At 44.0% G+C, this 24,981-nt stretch overlaps 1 protein-coding gene across 2 annotated transcripts in view; it reads left to right on the forward strand.

Annotated features, from left to right (window-relative positions):
* The window catches only part of KIFAP3 (kinesin associated protein 3), a 562,094-nt gene that overhangs the window by 288,727 nt on the left and 248,386 nt on the right, over positions 1–24,981 (forward strand). For both annotated transcript variants that reach the window (XM_069737137.1, XM_069737138.1), the window contains exons 10-11: positions 1,542–1,704; positions 18,095–18,195. In XM_069737137.1, the coding sequence (XP_069593238.1) occupies positions 1,542–1,704; positions 18,095–18,195 (264 nt within the window). The remainder of the gene's footprint in view (positions 1–1,541; positions 1,705–18,094; positions 18,196–24,981) is intronic.

Below are 24,981 nucleotides of genomic sequence, written 5' to 3' on the forward strand. Positions count from 1 at the left end.
TAACCACACAAAATCCCAATGTGTATGCATGAGATTTCCGAAATTTCATGGGCTTGGCTGTTACTGTAAAAAGCGGCTGAAAATTAGCACAAAAAAAAAAACTCCCTATGTGAACTTACCCTAAGAATTGTACAATGTGATTTTCTGATTTTTATTTTTAGATTCTGTCTCTCGCAGTTGAAGTGTACCTACAATAAAAATTTTACAGACCTCTCCATACTTTGTAAATGGGAAATCAGCTGTGTATCAAATACATATTTTCCCGACTGTATATAGCAGAGCAGTATGTATATGGAAATGTTCTTATTTAGCCAAGCTGTGTGTGTGTGCATCTAGCAGAGGTGAATGTGTGTGTACTGTCCATGCAGCAGTGTGGTGTATATATGAGTGCTGCAGAGTGTACATTAATATCTGCTGTAAAGATATAGGTGACTAAGAACATTGTGCTGAGAAGCATTAACTGCAGATTGATTACTTCCTATTCTACCCTATTGCATTAAATTAGTAATAACCACCCCATCACTTTACACCAGCAGGGAAGTTTTAATTACTAGGAAAAAATGTTTCTCCTATTTTCTGCTGTATAAATCTGGGGCCCTTCTTGCGTCTTATAATCCAAAAAATACATTAGTTGATTTTTTTTTTTTAAACTTGCGATAACAAAAAGAGACATAAATCACTTCAGAAAACCCCCCCATCAGAAACCCGCATGTATAAAAATCACACTATTCAGACATCTGTGAAATCTGGTCCATGTACACACCTTGATGCGTGAACTGGCCTTGGCTCTCCTGACCTGAACTTTACAGCCTAATAGACAGATATTAGCCTGTTGCATTCAGGGTGTGAGACCTGCGGACATTCTGGGGATCACAGTCTGTACATGGATGCCTGAATGAGGCCTAAAAATTAAAAAAGAAACCTGCAGGAATCCAAAATAAGTTGAGTGGTGCAGGAATACTGAAAGCCTCCATGTCTCCAGATTCAACTCATTGTGGGAACTTACCGGTAATCTTATTGGCCTGACTGTTAAACCCTTTTGCACAAAACAATGTACCTGTGCTTTTTGGTGAGGACTAACTACCCACACCATGACATACAGACATATTGCAGTTTTTGTTTTTTAAATGTTTCAGATAGTTTAATATGCAAATTGCCGCTTCTGAGAAAAAGAGGACTTAAACTCTATAGTGCCACCTGTTGGAAGTAGCGATCCTACAAGTCACAATCAACCCTTTAAACGAGTCGTGCAATATGACTTAGGATAAAAGCCAAATCAGTATCTCAATTCGCAGACACAGTGTTTCGGGCTGTTGGCCCTCGTCAGTGCAAAGCATGAGAACTAATTTGGCTAGGTGAGAGGCTCTGGACTGGGGTCTAAGGGGTATCGTTTCTCCTTATGGAAAGTGACATACCATCTCTTGCTTGTCAAATGTCAGATAGTTTAGATTACTTTTATTTCAGTATATTGTAAGTAAAAATAATGTTTTTGTTTCTGGTGCTGTGATGTCTTAATATTTAGTTTTATAATACTTTTTTAGGCGGAAATGGATATTATAGAAAAATTATGTAAAATGGTGCCTTGTGAACATGAAGATTTACTGAATATAACTCTACGGCTCCTTCTAAACCTCTCCTTTGATACCAGCCTTAGAAACAAGATGGTGCAGGTTGGACTTCTGCCCAAGCTTACAATACTTCTAGGTACCGTTTTGCTGACTAATCTCATGTTGTCTACTTTCTTGTGTTTCACACCACCACTTGTCGTGTTCTAACTGTATATCTAACATATAGAGCTTATAGCATCCCACAAACAATGTTCACCAGTCGGCTGTAAACGTTAGTCAGTAGACCTGTATCGGGAACGACGTTCATTACCATATGCCCGTGAGTAGCCTATATATTAGAAACGGTTCCCTGAAAAAACTCCAACGGAAAATTGCCTACATGGATAATTGCCCATATGGATAATTGCCCACACAGAAAATTGCCCACATGGAAAGCTGCCCACACGGAAAATTGCCAATTGCTGTATCACAAAGTTTCAGATCTGTGGTATTTGAGGTGCAAGGTGAGGATGTCCGCATGAGATATGTGATCAACTTGTAATTTACAGTTGACCTAGTGCAAAACTGCAAAAATGATAAAGATCTGTGGTTTATAGCAGTCTGTCATTATCAGCAGTGGATAGATATTGTCTGCTCTCATCTCTCACCGTTTCTGCCTTATTCCTCCCACCAGCCCAAAACAGCAGCACATGCATAACCAGCAGCACTGTGATCCAGAGGAGCCATCACTGCTATCAGAACTCACAAAAGTATCACTGTATTATCTGTGGCGTTACATGGGACTGAAGGTCTCATCTAATACAGTGCCTTGCGATAGTATTCAGCCCCCTGGAACTTTTCAACCTTTTCCCACATATCATGCTTCAAACAAAAATACCAAATGTAACTTTTTGGTGAAGAATCAACAATTGTGAAGTTGAACAAAATTTATTGGTAATTTTACATTTTTGAGGAAATTCAAAAACTGAAAATTGGGGCGTGCAATATTATTCGGCCCCTTTACTTTCAGTGCAGCAAACTCACTCCAGAAGTTCATTGTTGATTTCTGAATGATCCAATGTTGTCCTAAATGCCTAATGATGATAAATATATTCCACCTGTGTGTAATCAAGTCTCCGTATAAATGCACCTGCTCTGTGATAGCCTCAAGGTTCTGTTTGAAGCACAGAGAGCATCATGAAGACGAAGGAACACAACAGGCAGGTCCGTGATACTATTGTGGAGAAGTTTAAAGCCAGATTTGGATACAAAATGATTTCCAAAACTTTAAACATCCCAAGAAGCACTGTGCAAGCGATCATATTGAAATGGAAGGAGTATCATACCACTGCAAATCTACCAAGACCCGGCCGTCCCTCTAAACTTTCATCTCAAACAAGGAAAAGACTGGTCAGAGATGAAGCCAAGAGGCCCATGATCACTCTGGATGAACTGCAGAGATCTACAGCTGAGGTGAGACAGTCTATCCATAGGACAACAATCAGTCATACACTGCACAAATCTGGCCTTTATTTAAGAGTGGCAAGAAGAAAGCCATTTCTCAAAGATATCCATAAAAAGTGTCAGTTAAAGTTTGCAACAAGCCACCTGGGAGACGCACCAAACATGTGGAAGAAGGTGCTCTGGTCAGATGAAACCAAAATCGAACTTTTTGTCAACAATGCCAAACGATATGTTTTTAGTAAAGGCAACTCAGCTTATCACCCTGAACGCTCCATCCCCACTGTCAAACATGGTGGTGGCAGCATCATGGTTTGGGCCTGCTTTTCTTCAGCAGGGACAGGGAAGATGGTTAAAATTGATGGGAAGATGGATGGAGCCAAATACAGAACCATTCTTGTAGAAAACCTGTTGGAGTCTGCAAAAGACCTGAGACTGGGACGGAGATATGTCGGCAAGAATTTCAGTCTCTCGATGTACAAAACTGATAGACATACCCCAAGCAACTTGCAGCTGTAATCACAGCAAACGGTGGCGCAACAAAGTATTACGTTAAAGGGGCCGAATAATATTGCACACCCCACTTTTCAGTTTTTGAATTTCCACAAAAATTTAAAATAACCAATACATTTCGTTCAGCTTCACAATTGTTTTCCACTTGTTGTTGATTCTTCACCAACAATTTACATTTGGTATCTTTATGTTTGAAGCATAAGTAAGAAAAGATTAAAAAAAGTTCCATGGGGCTGAATACTTTCGCAAGGCACTGTACATTTTCTCAGTGGGAGCCCACCAAAAGCAGGATGCTGGTGGCAGAGATAGCTGGTCCTGGAAGCCCAGAAGGCACAGCAGAAAAGTGAGATTCTGTCACTTGTACCACCTTGTGTTATTGCTGAGAATGTATGATGTTTTTGAAGTGGTGTAACTGGAGTCCGAAGGGCCCAGTACGAAATTTGCAACTCCCCCCCCCCCCCCCCCCCCCCCCACACACACACACACGGTCAGGTCTATGGACCCCTGTAGAGTTATAAATTCAATAAAGACTTATGAATTGCCCTCCTCTTCCTTTTCATTATGTAGTACGGTCCCCCATCCTGGTATATATGCCCATCATCCTCGTGACTATGTCCACATCCTGGTATATATGTCCCAACGCTGTTATATATGATCCCCATCCTGATATGTATGGTCAACATGGTCTCCATCCTGGTATATATGCCCACTTCCTGGTATATATGTCCCCATCCTGGTTTACATGGTCCCTATTCCTAGTGTATGTGTCCCTGTTCTGCCCCTAATGCATAATTAAAAACAAAAACATTCTGCTCACCTTTCCTCTGCTCCCACATCGCCCAGTGTCTTTTGTAGCCACGGCATAGCCCGGCAGCTGACATTGGAGTGTGCGCCATTGTCATGCGCCGCTCCCTGTGGCTGCACCTCCAATGTCATCTCACAGCCACTGCGCCGCCAGCACGTATCACAGGGCAGTGACCGGACAGGTCTCTGCACCACAATGCATGTCATACTTAAAGGGAATCTGTCACCCCAAAATTGGCCTATAAACTAAAGGCCCCTTCACATTAAGCGATGCTGCAGCGATACCGACAACGATCCTGATCGCTGCAGCGTCGCTGTTTGGTCGCTGGAGAGCTGTCACACAGACCGCTCTCCAGCGACCAACGATGCCGGTAACCAGGGTAAACATCGGGTAACTAAGCGCAGGGCCGCGCTTAGTAACCCGATGTTTACCCTGGTTACCATGCTAAAATTAAAAAAAAACAAACACTAGATACTTACCTACTGCTGCCTGTCCTCCAGCGCTGTGCTCTGCTTCTCTGCACTTCTCCTGTACTGTCTGTGAGCCGGAAAGCAGAGTGGTGACGTCACCGCTCTGCTTTCCGGCTCACAGCCAGTACAGGAGGAGTGCAGAGCACAGCGCTGGAGGACAGACAGCTGTAGGTAAGTATCTAGTGTTTGTTTTTTTTTTACTTTTAGCATGGTAACCAGGGTAAACATCGGGTTACTAAGCGCGGCCCTGCGCTTAGTTACCCGATGTTTACCCTGGTTACCAGTGAAGACATCGCTGGATCGGTGTCACACACGCCGATCCAGCGATGTCTTCAGGGAGTCCAGCGACGAAATAAAGTTCTGGACTTTATTCAGCGACCAACGATCTCCCAGCAGGGGCCTGATCGTTGGTCGCTGTCACACATAACGATTTCATTAACGATATCGTTGCTACGTCACAAATAGCAACGATATCGTTAACAATATCGTTATGTGTGAAGGTACCTTTAGGCCACAGCCATCAGGGGCTTATCTACAGCATTCAGTAAAGCTGTAGATAACCCCCGATGTAACCTGCAAGATAAGAAAAATGAGTTAGATTATACTCACCCAGGGGCGGTACTCATCCGGTTTGGGTCCGATGGGTGTTGCGGTCCGGGGTTCATCGCCTCCCATCTTCATGCAATGACGTCCTCTTCTTGTCTTCCTGCCGCGGCTCCTGCGCAGGCGTACTTTGTCTACCCGGTTGAGGGCAGAGTAAAGTACTGCAGTGCGCAGGGAAAGGTCAGAGAGGCCAGGCGCCTGCGCACTGCAGTACTTTGCTCTGCCCTCCACAGGGCAGACAAAGTACGCCTGCGCTGGAGCCACGGCAGGAAGACAAGAGGACGTCATCGCATGAAGATGAGGCGCCGGACCTGACCAGAACCAGACTGGGACCACCCCTGGGTGAGTATAATCTAACTCGTTTTTCTTATCTTGCAGGTTACATCAGGGGCTTATCTACAGCATTACAGAATGCTGTAGATAAGCCCCTGATGCCGGTGGCCTTAGTTTATAGGCCAATCTTGGGGTGACAGATTCCCTTTTAAACCTTCCCAACCTGTGACGCCACATAGTTGTCATGAAAGTCGGTGCTAATCCGACCTGTGACGCCTATGTGGCGTCATGGCAGGATCGCGCTCCTGCAGGTCGGGTGAAAGTGTTAATTGAAATTTCACCCGCCCTGTGGGCACAGGGGGAGATGTACTTGATCCCGGGGGGCGGCTTTAACCCCCGTGGCCATGATCGCTCTGATTGTTTCACTTTCAACAGCCAATCAGAGCAATCGTAATATATTTCACCAATGAAAATTGGTGAAATATTACAATCCAGCCATGGCCGATGCTACAATATCATCGGCCATGGCTGGGGACCGCGATCTACCCCCGCCACCGACTGACAGCTGTGATCTGCCGCTGCGGTCACTGTCCTCCCCTCCGTTGCCCTCCTCTCCGTCCTGTCCTCCAAGCCGCCCCATCCCCAACCCCTTCTCCCCCCCCCCCCCCGCTGTGCAATGCCACCCGAGTCCCGGTGCCCGTTCGTCTTCAGCGATGGGCATCTCCATCTTCCAAAATGGCATGCGCAGTGCTCCCGCCTAATCTGCCGGTCAGCAGATTAATTCCAGGTACATTTTGGTCACTGTGATCACAGTAACTGGTTACCAGCGTAAACGTTAAAAAAACAAACACTACATACTTACCTTCCGCTGTCTGTCCTCCGGCGCTCTGCTTTCCTCTGCACTGTCAGCGCCGGTCAGCTGGAAAGCAGAGCGGTGACGTCACGGCTGTGCTTTCCGGCTGGCCGGCGCTGACACAGGATGCAGGAGGAGTGCAGAGAAGCAGAGCGCCGGGGACAGACAGCTGAAGGTAAGTATGTAGTGTTTGTTTTTTTAATGTTTACGCTGGTAACCAGGGTAAACATCGGGTTACTAAGCCCGACCCTGCGCTTAGTAACCCGATGTTTACCCTGGTTACCAGTGAAGATATCGCTGGATCGGCGTCACACACGCCGATCCAGCGATGTCAGCGTGAGGTCCAGCGACGAAATAAAGTGCTGGACTTTCCTCAGCGACCAACGATCTCCCAGCAGGGGCCTGATCGTTGGTCGCTGTCACACATAACGATTTCCTTAACGATATCGTTGCTACGTCACAAAAAGCAACGATATCGTTAACGATATCGTTATGTGTGACGGTACCTTTAGCTTTTACACGATATCAGCATATCAGCATGGTAAATAGCTGCACCACCGGGCCGGTCCCCTTATCTTAGTAGCGCCTGCAAGCAAGTGCTAGATCCTGTGCATTATATGGGCTTCCAATTACCGCCGCACCAATAACACCTGAAGACTAGGGACGCTTACCCCATTTCCTCCGCTTCTATATCAATGGCCCTATAACCTGTATATCCAAGACGCACTAGCGTCATCACAAAGCGCGTCGCCGCCACACAAGGGCGACAATGCGCAAGCGCCGATCAGTCCAAAATTGCGCATGCGCCCCTCGCTACACAAGATGCCAGCAGGCTCCATTAGCGCAATGCCGCCACAGATCAGGGCGACAATGCGCAGGCGCCGAACAGCCCAGAGTCGCGCATGCGCCCCTCGGTATGGGAGATGCCAGCAGGCTCCATTCGCGCATGCGCTACAGCGCAAGAGGAATCTCATGCTCCTGCACAGTTATAACGCGCGATACTGCGCAGGTCAGCTATAGTCGCGCATGCGCACCCTGATATGGGGGCTCCAGCTCTCCAGGTTCTATGATATGATGCGCACACGCGTCAGAGCGATCACATGTGCGCAAGCGCTGTCACATATTTACTCCCAAATGGTACATGTACCTACATGGTCAGGGAGGGCAGCGGTGACAGATGAAGCATGCAATAGATACACATATAGTAGAAGGGCGCTATAGCCACATTTCAATGCCTACATCAATTCAATATCAGCAGCCACCTTAAATTTTAGGTGATTAATATCAGTAAAGAAAAATATTACAAAGATTTAGAGAAACACACAAATAACCTAAACTTATACGTGTCATATATCTTCAGAAATTGACAGTCTACGATCTCATCCCGATGAACAGATCAATACTAATTATTTATTTACGGCCCATTGGAACATAAATTAGTCCATAATGCACTTTTCAGAACAAAAATGACATCTGTCACAAATTTGGCAGGTATTACAAGATAATTGTCCAAAATTTGGACCGATAATGAATATATGACCCATTCGGGTCGATACGGCAGGTTTTTCAGTTACCACATATCTCTCAACCTATATATGTACAGAGTCATAGGTAGCAGCCAAAGTTCATTTGCTCATTTAGCCCCCTCGGGGACACCGTGTCCAATCTATGGATCCATTTTAGTTCTTTTTGCAAGATTCTACGGTCCCAATCACCTCCTCGTATAGAGGGGGTCACTACCTCCACAGCACAAAAGGAAAAAGATTTTAAATCACCCTCATGCACGGATCGTATATGTCGAGAAATTGGTGTATCCCTCGCATGTTTTATATCACCCAAGTGATCACCAATTCTCCTACGGAGCTCTCTCCTCGTTTTTCCAACATAATTTACTGGGCAAGTGCACCTGAATAAGTAGATCACCCCGCTAGTTTTGCAATTTGCAAAGTGTCTACTTTCAATATTCTGTCCTGTACTAGCACTTGAAAAGCACTTTCCAGTAGCCAGATAGCCACAGAACGAACATCCACCACAGCGAAATGTGCCTAGTTGCCTTCTTTCCTTCTTTCTAACCATGTACCTTTTTTCGGGGGGGGGGGGGGGGGGGGGGGGAGATTAAAGGTGCTATGCACGAGTTGATCCTTTAGAGATCTCCCTCTCCTGTATGTAATCATAGGTGTTTCTGATAAGTACTCCCTGATGTCCGTATCGGCAAGTAGTATGCCCCAGTATTTGTTAATGATGTTTCTCACTTCCTGAGAGCAGTCATCAAAACCCCCAATGAGCCTAACCAGGGCCTCTGAATCACCTCTATCCCTCGGTTGAAATAGACTAGACCTAGGGGTTGCCTCCACCTGTTTGAACGTACTCTGAAGAATGTTCTTTGGGTACCCTTTATCCCAAAATCTGTCTCTTAATTCACGTGATTCAACATAGAAGGACGCGTCAGAGGAGCAATTCCTCCTCACTCTCATGTATTGCCCCTTTGGTATCCCTTTTTTTTTTCTAGTTTCCAAAATGGTGTCACATCTGGGGGATTTCTAATGTTTAGGCACATCAGGGGCTCTCCAAGCGTAACATGGCACCCACAGACCATTCCATCAAAGTCTGCATTCCAAAACATCACTACTTCCCTTCCGAGGCCCGACGTGTGCCCAAGCAGTGGTTCCCCCCCCCTCCCCACATATGGAGTATCGGCATACTCAGGACAAACTGAACAACAACTTTTGGGGTCCAATTTCTCAGGTTACCCTTGTGATAAGATAAGTTCCTTGGGAGGTCCAGTTTCCAAAATGGGGTCACTTGTGCGGGGTTTCTACTGTTTAAGCACATCATGGGGACTGCAAACAAAATATGACACCCGCAGACCATTCCATCAAAGTCTACATTCCAAAACATCACTACTTCCCTTCCGAGCCCCGATGTGTGCCCAAACAGTGGTCCCCCCCACATATGGGGTTCAAAGAACTCACCGCACATCTAGATTAGTTCCTTGGGAGGTCTAGTTTTCAAAATGGGTTCACTTGTGGGGGAGCTCCAATGTTTAGGCACACAGGTGCTCTCCATGGTGTCCGCTAACGATTGGAGCTAATTTTTTATTCAAAAAGTCAATTTGGCGCTCCTTCCCTTCCGAGCCTTGCTGTGTCCCCAAACAATGGTTTACCCCCACATGTGAGGTATCTGTGTACTCAGGAGAAATTGCCCAACAAATTTTAAAATCCAATTTATCCTGTTGCCCATGTGAAAATGAAAAAATTGAGGCTAAAAAAATTATTTGTGAAAAAAAAGTACTTTTTCATTTTTACTGATCAATTTCTGAAGCATTTGGGGGATCAAAGTGCTCACTATGCATCTAGATATGTTCCTTGGGGGGGTCTAGTTTCCAAAATGGGGTCACTTGTGGGGGAGCTCCAATGTTTAGGCACACATGGGCTCTCCAAACGCGACATGGTGTCCTCTTAACGATTGGAGCTAATTTTTCTTTCAAAAAGTCAAATAGCCTTGCCGTGTGCCCAAACAGTGGTTCCCCGAACATATGGGGTATCGGTGTACTCAGGACAAATTGTACAACAACTTTCGGGGTCCAGTTTCTTTTTTTAACCTTGGGAATATAAAAAAATTGTTGCTAAAAGATCATTTTTGTGACTAAAAAGTTAAATGTTCATTTTTTCCTTCCATGTTGCTTCTGCTGCTGTGAAGCACATGAAGGGTTAAAAAAAACTTCTTGAATGTGCACCTTGAGGGGCGCACTTTTTAGGGTATGTGCACACGTAGAATTGGCCACTGCGGATTTTTCCGCAGCAGATTTGCTAAATCCGCATTGGAAAACCGCTGCGGTTTTTAATGCGGATTTATTGCGGATTCTACTGTGGATTCCGCTGCGGTTTTACATCTGTGGTTTTCTATTGGAGCAGATGGAAAACTGCTGCGGAATCCGCACAAAGAATTGACATTGTACTGTAAACTCATGGGAAACTGCTGCGGATCCGCAGCTGTGGAAACACTGCGGATCTGCAGCAAAATCTGCAACGTGTGCACATACCCTTAGAGTGGTGTCACTTTTGGATATTTTCAGCCATATAGACCCCTCAAACTGACCTCAAATGTGAGGTGGTCCCTAAAAAAAATGGTTTAGTAAATTTTGTTGTAAAAATTAGAAATCGCTGGTCAAATTTTAACTCTTACAACTTCCTAGCAAAAAAAAAAAATTGTTTCCAAAATTGTGCGGATGTAAAGTAGACATGTGGGAAATGTTATTTATTAACTATTTTGTGTCACACAACTCTCTGCTTTAACAGAATAAAAACTCAAAATTTGCTAAATTTTCGCCAAATTTCCATTTTTTTCACAAAAACTCAAAAATTATCAACCTAAATTTACCACGAACATGAAGCCCAATATGTCACGAAAAAACAATCTCAGAACCGCTAGGATCCGTTGAAGCGTTTCTGAGTTATTACCTCATAAAGGGACACTTGGTCAGAATTGCAAAAAACGACCAGGTTATTAAGGTCAAAATAGGCTGGGTCATGAAGGGGTTAAGGAGAATAGCTAATTTGCAGTAAAATGGCTAATTTGCAGGTATGCAATGATTGTAATTTTCTGTGTAGGTAATTTTCGCCAACATTCTTCTGTGCTACAAAGCATCTAACCTATAATTCTATATTATTCTCCTGCCCAGCAGACCACCATTTTTCCTACCAGCCGAGATTCGTCTTGGTGAAAGTAGGCTCAATATCTCTGCCTTTGTGGACTCTGGGGCAGGGTTTAATTTAATTGATGCTGGGTTTGTTCAGGCACATGGGCTTAAGACTCAAGAGTTGTCTAGACCCATACCTATAATTGCTATTGACTCTCCACCCTTGAGCCAGGGGACTTTCACTCAGATCGTCTGTGGGGTGAGCCTACAAATAGGGGCGTTGCACTCTGAGTCAATAGATTGTTATGTGTTGGGGGGTTTGCCGTCGCCTGTAGTTCTCGGTTTACCATGGCTCACGTTACACAACCCGGTATTAGACTGGCAGACTCAGATGGCGTACTTTCACTAGCAAGTCCGGCAGCTCCAGGTAGCTTTTCAGAAAACGTTCAACTACGAGGTTAAGCACATAGCCAAGCAAGGTACGTGTGTGAGCTTACTTTGCCTCAGAAGCCGCCACCAGGTTCTGGCCATTGTCACACACGATCATGCCTGGCTGTAGGTTCAGCGGTGTCATTCAAATCTCTGACTGCTTTTTCAGCTCTATCCACAACTCTTCTGCATTGTGCGGTTTATCACCCATGCAGATTAGCTTCAGCACAGCCTGTTGCCGCTTGACTGAGGCAGTGCTGCAGTGCTTCCAGCTTCTGACTGATGTGTTGATTTCAGAGATAGAGGCTGAAGAGGAGGAGGAGGTGCAGGAGCTGTAGACTATGGGGGAAACCTTGATTGGCGTAGGGCCTGCAATCCTCAGCATGGGGAGGATGTGTTCCATCCCAAGGTCCGACAGGGTCCTGGCTTTCACTATGTTATCCCAGTGTGCCGTCAGTGAGATGTACCATCCCTGGCCACAAGCACTTTTCCACAGGTTCGTGGTTAGGTGGACTTTCCCAGTAATGGCTTTGTTGAGGGCACGGGTAATGTTATGAGACAAATGCTGGTGTAATGCCGGAACAGCACACCGGGAGAAATAGTGGCGACTGGGGACCGAGTACCTTGGGATGGCCTGCCGCCATCAGGTTGCGGAAAGCTTCCATCTGAATGAGCCTAAAAGGCAACGTTTCGAGCTCAATCAGAAGAGAAATGTTAGAATTTAGGACTGTGGCCTGTGGGGGCGTTGGCTGGGTATTTCCGCTTGCGTTCCAATGACTGGGGTATAGACAACTGAAGGTTGTGCTGGGACAAGGACGTGGATGGGCTTGATGATGGTGCTGCTTGACTGTAGGCAACAACAGGTGCAGGGCTAAAGGCATCTTCACATGCACTGTGGACTGGCTTCTACGTAAAACAGTGGAAGAAGCAGTGGTGTCATCTGCAGACAGTGTTTCTGGAGTCTGGGGTTCGGCCCACAAAGTCTGGTGTTTTGCTGCCATGTTCCTGATCATGCTGGTGGTGGTCAGGCTGGTAGATTTGCTACCCCTGCTGATGCAGGCATGGCAGGTGCTGCAAATGACCTGTTTGGGGTTATCGGCAGAGTCTTTAAAAGATAACCAGACTCGGGAAGATCTAACATGTGTCCTGCTGCCCTCGCTCTGCATGTCCTCCTGCCAGGTTGCATCAGTCACTATGTCATCCACCACCTCGTCTTCCACATCCGCACCCTGCTCCTCCTGACTTTCTGGCAATTGTGTCTCCTCATCGTCCACACTTTCCCACCATCACCTTCGTGTGATTGTGGCTGGTCAAAGCTTTGGGCATTGCTACATGCGAACTCATCTGGCCCCACTTCAAGTTGACCGGCCGAGAGTCCAGAATCTTGAATGGGCAAACTGAACAGCTCTTCGGAGTTTCCAAGTGTGGGATCGGTTGTCTAAGGGCTCTCGTCATGGTGGGAGGAAGGAGAATCAGGGTGAAGAATATCCGGTCCATACTCACGGCTACTCAGACTTGACCGTGTGGAAAACATTGTGGTGGTGGTGGTGGCTAAGTGACTGGAAGCATTCTCTGCTATCCAACCAACAACCGTTTCACACTGCTCTGGCTTCAATAGTGGTGTGCTTCGGTCCCCTAGAAACTGGGACATAAAGGTCGAGCTAGAAGATGTGGGTCTTTGCTGGCCCACTTTCAGCTTGGCCACATCCTCATCCTCTGCATGCACCATCAGCATCAAGTTCACTTCCCCGTCCTTTGCCCCTAGCCTTGCCGTTTTAAATGGACTGTTTCAAAAACTCAACACAAATGTTTTTATTAGGAGCTAAATTATATCTGATCAGTATGCCTGCAAAGCTACGATTTTTCAAACATAGAAACACTAGGCCTCATCCTGACATAACAGACTGTATTACATTTTTTTTTTGCTTTTTGGTGAATTTAAAACCAAAAAAAGAGCAGCACAAGGCTCTCACACAAAACTATGCTACGTATGCCTGCGGAAATACAATTTTTCAAACACAGATACACCAGGACTCAGCCTGAGAGACTGTATAAATTATTTTTAGTTTTTTTTGGTGAATTTAAGAAAAAACTAATTTTGAACAAGGCTAGCTAACAGAACTATGCTACGTATACTTGTGGAAATATGATTTTTCAAACAGAGATACACCAGGACACACCAGGACTCAGCATGACAGACAATGTATTTTTTTTTTTTTTTTTGTGAATTTAACCCCTTCATGACCCAGCCTATTTTGACCTTAATGACCTGGTCGTTTTTTGCAATTCTGACCAGTGTCCCTTTATGAGGTAATAACTCGGGAACGCTTCAACGGATCGTAGCGGTTCTGAGATAGTTTTTTCGTGACATATTGGGCTTCATATTAGTGGTAAATTTAGGTCAATAATTTTTGCGTTTATTTGTGAAAAAAATTGAAATTTGGCTAAAATTTTGAAAATTTCGCAATTTTCAAATTTTGAATTATTATTCTGTTAAACCAGCGAGGTATGTGACACAAAATAGTTAATAAATAACATTTCCCACATGTCTACTTTACATCAGCACAACTTTGGAAACAAACAATTTTTTTTTTGCTAGGAAGTTATAAGGGTTAAAATTTGAACAGCAATTTCTCATTTTTACAACGAAATTTACAAAACCATTTTTTGTAGGGACCACCTCACATTTGAAGTCAGTTTGAGGCATCTGTATGGCTGAAAATACCCAAAAGTGACACCATTCTAAAAACTGCCCCCCTCAAGGTACTCAAAACCACATTCAAGAAGTTTATTAACCCTTCAGGTACTTCACAGCAGCAGAAGCAACATGGAAGGAAAAAATGAACATTTAACTTTTTAGTCACAAAAAATGATGTTTTAGCAACAATTTTTTTATTTTCCAATGGTAAAAAGAGAAACTGGACCTCAAACGTTATTGCACAATTTGTCCTGAGTACGCCGATACCTCATATGTGGGGGGAACCACTGTCTGGGCGCACAACAGGGCTCTGAAGGGAAGGAGCGCCATTTGATTTTTTTCAATGAAAAATTGGCTCCAATCTTTAGCTGACACCATGTCGCGTTTGGAGAGCCCCTGTGTGCCTAAACATTGGAGCTTCCCAACAAGTGACCCCATTTTGGAAACTAGACCCCCAAGGAGCTTATCTAGATGCATAGTGAGCACTTTGAACCCCCAGGTGCTTCACAAATTGATCCGTAAAAATGAAAAAGTACTTTTTTTTCACAAAAAATTTATTTTAGCCTCAATTTTTTCATTTTCACATGGGCAACAGGATAAAATGGATCCTAAAATGTGTTGGACAATTTCTCTTGAGTACACCAATACCTCATATGTGGTCACAAACCACTGTTTGTCCACACGGCAAGGCTCGGAAAGGAAGGAGCGCCATTTGACTTTTGAATGAAAAATTAGCTCTAATCGTTAGCGCACACCATGTCGCGTTTGGAGAGCCCCTGTGTGCCTCAACTTTGGGGCGCCCCCACATGTGACCCCATTTTCGAAACTAGACCCCCCAAAGAACTTATCTAGATGCATAGTGAACACTTTGAACCTCCAGGTGCTTCACAAATTGATCCGAAAAAATGAAAAAGTACTTTTTTTTTCACAAAAAAATGTTATTTAGCCTCAATTTGTTCATTTCCACATGGGCAACAACATAAAATGGATCCTAAAATTTGTTGGGCAATTTCTCCTGAGTGCACTGATACCTCACATGTGGAGCTCCCCCACATGTGACCCCATTTTGGAAATTAGACCTCCCATGGAACTAATCTAGATGTGCGGTGACCACTTTAAACCCCCAAGTGCTTCATAGAAGTTTATAACGCAGAGCCGTGAAAATAAAAAAATCATTTTTCTTTCCTCAAAAATTATTTTTTAGCCTGCAATTTTTTATTTTCACAAGAGTAACAGGAGAAATTGGACCCCAAAAGTTGTTGTCCAGTTTGTCCTGAGTACGCTGATGCCCCATATGTGGGTGGGGAACCACTGTTTGGGCACACGTCGGGGATCAGAAGGGAAGTAGTGACTTTTGAAATGCAGATTTTGATGGAATGGTCTGCGGGCGTCACGTTGCGTTTGCAGAGCCCCTGATGTGCCTAAACAGTAGAAACCCCCCACAATTGACCACATTTTGGAAACTAGACCCCCCAAGGAACTTATCTAGATATGTGGTGAGCACTTTGAACCCCCAAGTGCTTAACAGAAGTTTACAACGCAGAGCCGTGAAAATAAAAAATAATTTTTCTTTCCTCAAAAATTATGTTTTAGCAAGCAATTTTTTATTTTCGCAAAGGTAACAGGAGAAATTGGACCCCAATAGTTGTTGCCCAGTTTGTCCTGAGTACGCTGGTACCCCATATGTGGGGGTAAACCACTGTTTGGGCGCACGTCAAGGGCTCGGAAGGGAGGGAGCACCATTTGACTTTTTGAACGCAAGATTGGCTGGAATCAATGGTGGTGCCATGTTGCGTTTGGAGATCCCTGATGTGCCTAAACAGTGGAAACCCCTCAATTCTAACTTCAACACTAACCCCAACACACCCCTAACCCTTATCCCAACTGTAGCCATAACCCTAATCACAACCCTAACCCCAACACACCCCTAACCACAACCCTAACCCCAACACACCAGTAACCCTAATCCCAACCCTAACCCTAATCCCAACCCTAACCACAACTTTAACCCCAACACACCCCTAACCCTAACACACCCCTAACCCTATCCATAACCCTAACCACAAGCCTAATCTTAACCCTATTTCCAACCCTAGCCCTAATTCCAACCCTAACACTAATTCCAACCCTAACCCTAAGGCTATGTGCCCTGTTATGAACTGGTGGTTTAGAACCACAATGGACCAGGTGATTAAGAGCACACAAAATGACCTGATAGTTACTAATAACATAGGACGAGCTCTGAGACGTGGGAACTCTGCTGACTGGAATCCCTAATCCTATCACACCACACTAGAAGTAGCCGTGGAGCGCTCCTGACCAGACCTAGGCACCTCGGCACAGCCTAAGAAACTAGCTAGCCCTGAAGATAGAAAAATAAGCCTACCTTGCCTCAGAGAAATTCCCCAAAGGAAAAGGCAACCCCCCACATATAATGACTGTGAGTAAAGATGAAAATACAAACACAGAGATGAAATAGATTTTAGCAAAGTGAGGCCCGACTTACTGAATAGGCCGAGGATAGGAAAGATAGCTTTGCGGTCAGCACAAAAACCTACAAACAACCACGCAGAGGGCGCAAAAAGACCCTCCGCACCGACTAACGGTACGGAGGTGCTCCCTCTGCGTCCCACAGCTTCCAGCAAGCAAGACAAACCAAAATAGCAAGCTGGACAGAAAAAATAGCAAACAAAAGGAACACAAGCAGAACTTAGCTTATGCAGGGAAGACAGGCCACAAGAACGATCCAGGAGAGAGCAAGACCAATACTGGAACATTGACTGGAGGCAAGGAACAAAGAACTAGGTGGCGTTAAATAGAGCAGCACCTAACGACTTAACCTCGTCACCTGAGGAAGGAAACTCCGAAGCCGCAGCCCCACTCACATCCACCAGAGGAAGCCCATGGACAGAACCAGCCGAAGTACCACTCATGACCACAGGAGGGAGCTCGACCACAGAATTCACAACAGTGCCCACGTTGCGGATTCGTGTGAGATTTTTGCGCACGATTTTTGAAAAATCTGCAGGTAAAAAACACTGCATTTTACCTGCGGATTTACAGCGGATTTCCAGTGTTTTTTTGTGCGGATTTCACCTGCGGATTCCTATTAAGGAACAGGTGTAAAACGCTGCGGAATCCGCACAAGATTGACGTGCTGCGGAAAATACAACGCAGCGTTTCCGCACGGTATTTTCCGCACCATGGGTACAGCGGATTTGGTTTTCCATAGGTTTACATGGTACTGTAAACCTGATTGAAAACTGCTACGAAATTTTATATAGTCTATAAATAAAGTGCTAAGTGTTGTATAAATCAGTAGGACAAGGGAACTCCAAGAGGCTATTTACCATAATTAGTATATCATTCATAAAGATCCATGAAACCGATCCCCTGTATTCGTATTTAATCAGCCAAAGTATAAGCTCAATCAAACATGTCCCTTACCCATATTGCAGTGACAGGAGAACCACTCGGTGCAGCCCCAATGCGCGTTTCGCGTCGGCTTCGTCAGTGGTTCCTTGCTAGTGCCCGTGTTGGCCATATGCGTCCAATAGCTCTTTTATGAGTCCTGTCTTCAAAACTAGTGAAACAAATACTACAACTTTAATGACATTGATACCATCAAATATGGGTTTTCTATCTACCATGATAACAATCAAGGAAAGAGAACATTTGTCTGTCTGAATTACCAGAATAGGATTCACAGAAGTTATCATTTTTTCACTTGTCATAACAGGTTGATGTTGTATATGTATTTTTGATTTTTTTTTCTCAAGCACCAATTTCCTTTTAAATTTCAGAAAATGAAAGCTACAAGCAAATTGTTATGTGCATTCTTTATCATATAAGTATGGATGATCGATGTAAATCCATGTTTGCATATACGGACTGCATACCCCAGGTAAACTTGCGATGGTATCAGCAGGTGCTGATATGTAACCAGGTCCTGGCACTTATTCACTGGGCTAATTAATTATATTTGGCAGAAAATGGACTTCAAGTTGTTGAATATTACTAATGCGAGATATATTCCCAATCCTGAAGAATATTGTCATTTAGTGCTCATTACCTGTTCATAGGTTGGATAATGTTAGATCAGTGGTGTCAGTACTCGCTGTCTTATGTTCTCATCTACTAATCATTGGTGCTGTAGTAAAGTGGTGGTACAACATATTTTATCAGACCTTGGCTACCAATGTTTTGCATAATTTGTGTTCGCCTTTTACAAGTTTAACAATTAGGTGTGTGTGAAGATAAATTATGTAATATTTTAAAATATCCAAGATCAAAAACGGAGGCACATTAATAGTAGTATGGTTCCAAAGACAAGCTACAAAAATCGTTAAATGTCTAAGGAATTTAATTAGGGTAAATTTGAAGGACAGGATGAAAAGTTGAAATTATTGTTACATAGTTATTATGGTTGAAGGAAGACTATAAGTCCATCTAGTTCAACCCATAGCCTAACCTAACATGCCCTAACATGTTGATCCAGAGGAAGGCAAAAAAAACCCCATGTGGCAAAGAGTAAGCTCCACATTGGGGAAAAAAAAATTCCTTACTCCACATACGGCAATCAGACTAGTTCCCTGGATCAACGCCATATCAAGGAATCTAGTGTATATACCCTGTAACATTATACTTTTCCAGAAAGGTATCCAGTCCCCTCTTAAATTTAAGTAATGAATCACTCATTACAACATCATACGGCAGAGAGTTCCATAGTCTCACTGCTCTTACAGTAAAGAATCCGCGTCTATTATTATGCTTAAACCTTTTTTCCTCCAAACGCAGAGGATGCCCCCTTGTCCCTGTTTCAGGTCTATGATTAAAAAGATCATCAGAAAGGTCTTTGTACTGTCCCCTCATATATTTATACATTAAAATAAGATCACCCCTTAGTCTTCGTTTTTCCAAACTAAATAGCCCCAAGTGTAATAACCTATCTTGGTATTGCAGACCCCCCAGTCCTCTAATAACCTTGGTCGCTCTTCTCTGCACCCGCTCCAGTTCAGCTATGTCTTTCTTATACATCGGAGACCAGAACTGTGCACAGTATTCTAAGTGTGGTCGAGCTAGTGACTTGTATAGAGGTAAAATTATGTTCTCCTCATGAGCACCTATGCCTCTTTTAATGCATCCCATTATTTTATTTGCCTTTGTAGCAGCTGCCTGACACTGGCCACTGAACATGAGTTTGTCATCCACCCATACACCCAGGTCTTTTTCATTGACGGTTTTGCCCAGAGTTTTAGAATTAAGCACATAATTATATATCTTATTACTTCTACCCAAGTGCATGACCTTACATTTATCCCCATTAAAGCTCATTTGCCATTTATCAGCCCAAGCTTCTAGTTTACAGAAATCATCCTGTAATATAAAATTGTCCTCCCCTGTATTGATTACCCTGCAGAGTTTAGTGTCATCTGCAAATATTGAAATTCTACTTTGAATGCCCCCTACAATGTCATTAATAAATATGTTAAAAAGAAGAGGGCCCAATACTGACCCCTGTGGTACCCCACTGCTAACCGCTACCCAGTCAGAGTGTGCTCCATTAATAACCACCCTTTGTTTCCTATCCCTGAGCCAGCTCTCAACCCACTTACACTTATTTTCCCCTATCCCCATTATTCTCATTTTATGTATCAACCTTTTCTGTGGCACCGTATCAAAAGCTTTTGAACAGTCCATATACACTACATCCACTGGTTCCCTTGGTCCAATCCGGAACTTACCTCTTCATATAAACTGATCAAATTAGTCTGACATGAACGGTCCCTAGTAAACCCGTGCTGATACTGGGTCATGAGTAGTGTTGAGCGATACCGTCCGATACTTGAAAGTATCGGTATCGGATAGTATCGGCCAATACCCGAAAAATATCGGATATCGCCGATACCGATATCCGATACCAATACAAGTCAATGGGACACCAAGTATCGGAAGGTATGCTGATGGTTCCCAGGGTCTGAAGGAGAGGAAACTCTCCTTCAGGCCCTGGGATCCATATTAATGCGTAAAATAAAGAATTAAAATAAAAAATATTGATATATTCACCTGTCCGGCGGCCCCTGGACATCACGCTGGTAACCGGCAGGCTTCTTTGTTTAAAATGCGCGCGTTTAGGACCTGAGGAATGACGTCCCGGCTTCTGATTGGTCGCGTGCCCTCCATGTGACCGCCACGCGACCAATCAGAAGCCGTGACGTCATTCGCAGGTCCTCAATTCCTAGCATTAGGAGTTTAGTGAATGAGAATGACGTCGCGGCTTCTGATTGGTCGCGTGGCGGTCACATGAGCGGCACGCGACCAATCAGAAGCCGCGACGTCATTCTCATTCACTAAACTCCTAATTCTAGGAATTGAGGACCTGCGAATGACATCACGGCTTCTGATTGGTCGCGTGGCGGTCACATGGGCGGCACGCGACCAATCAGAAGCCGGGACGTCATTCGCAGGTCCTAAACACGCTCATTTTAAACAAAGAAGCCTGCCGGTTACCAGCGTGATGTCCAGGGGCCGCCGGAGAGGTGAATATATCAATATTTTTTATTTTAATTCTTTATTTTACACATCCCTATGGATCCGATGCCGATACCCGATACCACAAAAGTATCGGATCTCGGTATCGGAATTCCGATACCGCAAGTATCGGCCGATACCCGATACTTGCGGTATCGGAATGCTCAACACTAGTCATGAGGTTATTCCTCTTCAGATACTCCAGTATAGCATCCCTTAGAATGCCCTCCAGGATTTTACCCACAGTAGAGGTGAAGCTTAGTGGCCTATAATTTCCGAGTTCAGTTTTTGTCCCCTTTTTGAATATTGGCACCACATTTGCTATACGCGAGTCCTGTGGTACAGACCCTGTTATTATGGAGTCTTTAAAGATTAAAAATAATGGTCTGTCAATGACTGTACTTAATTCCTGCAGTACTCGAGGGTGTATCCCATCCGGACCCGGAGACTTGTCAATTTTAGTGATTTTTAGACGCCGCCGCACTTCCTGCTGGGTTAAGCAGGTGACATTTAATTGGGAATTTTTATCACTAGTCATTTTGTCTTCCATGGGATTTTCTTGTGTAAATACTGATGAAAAAAAGTCATTTAGCAATATTGGCTTTTTCCTCATCCACCATTTCACCCAGACTATTTTTAAGGGGGCCAACACTATCATTTTTTAGTTTCTTACTATTTATGTAGTTAAAGAATATTTTAGGATTATTTTTACTCTCTCTGCCAATGAGTCTCTCTGTCTCAATCTTTGCTGCCTTGATTTGCTCTTTACAGAATTTATTTAATTTTTTGTATTTATTTAATGCCTCCTCACTACCTACTTCCTTTAATTCTCTAAATGCTTTATTTTTGTCACTTATTGCGCCCCTTACAGCTCTATTTAGCCATATTGGTTTCCTCTTATTTCTAGTATGTTTATTCCCATACGGTATATACTGTGCACAGGTCCTATCCAGGATGCTAATAAATGTCTCCCATTTTCTTTGTGTATTTTTGTGTCTCAGGTTATTGTCCCAGTGAATTGCACCAAGATCCTCTCTCATCCATTAGAAATTTGCCCTCCTGAAGTTTAGTGTCCTTGTAACCCCTCTGTTACACATCTTTTTAAAGGATACATGAAAACTTATTATTTTGTGATCGCTATTTCCCAAGTGACCCCCAACCCTTATATTTGATATGCAGTCTGGCCTGTTGGTTAATATTAGGTCTAGCAGTGCCCCCCTTCTTGTTGGGTCCTGAACCAGTTGTGAAAGGTAATTGTCTCTCATAGTTGTCAAAAACCAACTACCTTTGCTGGAACTGCAGGTTTCTGTTCCCCAATCTATTTCAGGGTAGTTGAAGTCCCCCATAATAATGACTTCTCCTTGAGTCGCAGCTTCATCTATTTGCTTTACGAGGATATTCTCCATTGATTCCATTATTTTTGGAGATTTATAACAAACCCCTATCAGTAATTTATTATTTTTTCCCCCTCCCCTTATCTTCACCCGCAGGGATTCTACATTTTCATTAAATTCACCTATATTATCACGCAGGATGGGTTTTAAGGACGATTTTACATATAGACACACCCCACCCCCTCGCTTATCTGTACGGTCATTTCTGAACAAGCTATAGCCCTGCAAGTTAACAGCCCAGTCATGGCTCTCATCCAGCCATGTTTCAGATATCCCCCACCATGTCATAATTATGCTCCAACAACATTAGTTCTAATTCGTCCATTTTGTTGGCGAGGCTTCTGGCATTAGTATACATGCACTTGATGTTCCTGTCTGTACCTCTATTTCTTAAATTATTAACTGTTCTAACCCCACCCCCCATGCCACTGCCACCCCCAACTTCCTTATTTGTGCCCAGGTCTCTATCTGCACTATCTTCCCCTCCTATAAAATGAATACCCTCCCCCCCAATTCCTAGTTTAAACACTCCTCCAACCTTCTAGCCATTTTCTCCCCAAGCACAGCTGCACCTTCCCCATTGAGATGCAGCCGTCCCTAGCGTAGAGCCTGTAGCCAACTGAGAAGTCGGCCCAGTTCTGCAGGAACCCAAACCCATCCTTCCTACACCAATTCTTGAGCCACTTATTAACCTCCCTAATCTCCCGTTGCCTCTCTGGCGTGGCACGTGGTACAGGCAGTATTTCGGAAAATACCACGTTGGAGGTCCTTGCTTTCAGCTTGCGGCCTAATTCCCTGAAATCATCTTTAAGGACCTTCCACCTACCTCTAACTTTGTCATTTCTGCCAATGTGCACCATGACCGCTGGGTCCTCACCAGCCCCTCCCAGTAATCTGTCCACCCGATCAGCGATGTGTCGGACTCGAGCGCCAGGTAGGCAGCACACCGTTCGACAATCCCTGTTTTTGTGACAGATTGCCCTATCTGGTCCCCTAATAATTGAGTCGCCCACTACCAGCACCTTTCTGGCCTGCCCTGCTCTCCTATTTCCCTCCTTACTGGAGCAGTCACTCCTCCGGCTTTCAGAGGACATGCCTGGCTGCAGCAGTGCTACCCCTGTACTGTCACCCCCCTCATCTGCCAACTTAGCAAACTTATTGGGGTGTTGCAGATCAGGACTAGCCTCCCTGGCACTCTTCCCTCTACCCCGCTTCCTAACTGTCACCCAGCTTGCTACTTCATCGTCCTGCATCTCCATCCCACCATCCCCCACCTCATCTATCCCATTGAGCGTCTGCTCCGTGAGCAGAAGACTCCTCTCCTTATTGTCTATGGATCTCAGTGTTGCCAGCTGCACATTTAGATTCAGAATCTGGGTTTCCAAATGCACAACATGCTCACATCTCGCACAGCAGTATGCACCCTCGATCGGCTGCTCAAGGATTGCGTACATGTGGCAAGACGCGCACTGGATGGCATTAACAATAGTGGAGCACATTTCCTAATGGGGATTGCACCAGACAGAAAAGTTAAATAAAAAAAATAAAAAATAAATACAAAGTATTAATAAAAAAACAGACAGCAATTCAGTAATTCCTCCCTTGGGAACTCCCTGACTCCAAAGTCACTGAATCACAAGTCACACTTACCGCCGTTCACACTTACGCTCAGCTCACATTCAGCTCGCTCACACTCGCTATGCTGAAGATTTAGAGATTTTTTTAGATTGTAATAGGTTAACCCAAACTTTAACCACTGCCCATACCAAAACATATATGTACTTAATGATGGATTGCTTACTGCATGATGACGTACATGTATGAAGCAGAGTGGGCACCAGAGCTGTGCCTGTCCTGTCCATATCAGTGTACTGCTGTTACACATTGACCGTGCATGTAACGGATTTGACAGAGGGAGAACTGCATGATCACAGGCAGGGCTGTTACCAGGAATTTCAGGGCCAAAGACTGGCAACATTTTTGGGCCCCATTGAGACTCCATCCAGGCTCCACCCCTTGAACCTTTCACAGTCCCACCATCCACTTGGAAAAACACCACTTCTGCACCACGTCCTCATCAATCACAGATTTGCAGTTCCCATCAAACACCACATGACATGAATAGCCATCAGTTTTTGTTTTGGCCAAAAGATTTTTTTAAGCCGTCACTTGACAAGGTAGACTCTGACCTATTAAACATTTGATAAAATGTTCAATACTTGTTTTAGATATATTTTTATTTAATTTTCTTTAAAGGAATGTGTCACATACATTTTTTAAAATAAACAATAATACCATAAACAAGAGACAAATACCATCACACCATTGCCTGACCACATGTTATTACCACATAGTGATCGAATAATACCACATACAAGGAACAAATACTGTCACCCCTTGACTAAACCATATATTATCACATAATGACAGTATAATACAATACTCATCAATACTAAAAAAAAAAACAATACTAATATTACCAAAAGTGCCATTATACACAGGAGCTCTGTGAAACAGAAAATATATTACTACCAAATAGTGACCGAATATTACCACATACAAGGGACAAATACTGCCACACCATGACCAGACCATATATCACCACCACATAGTAACCGAATACTACAATACTGATCACTAATAAAAATAAAACCACTATTCTAATATTGCTATAAGTGCTATTATACAGTACTCAGGAGCTCTGTATATAGTATACAGTGAAGTGTCAGTTTACAGGTAATACAGGGATCACCAGTGACATTATA

The sequence above is a fragment of the Ranitomeya imitator genome, chromosome 8 (genome assembly GCF_032444005.1).
Source record: "Ranitomeya imitator isolate aRanImi1 chromosome 8, aRanImi1.pri, whole genome shotgun sequence".
NCBI classification, from domain to species: domain Eukaryota; kingdom Metazoa; phylum Chordata; class Amphibia; order Anura; family Dendrobatidae; genus Ranitomeya; species Ranitomeya imitator.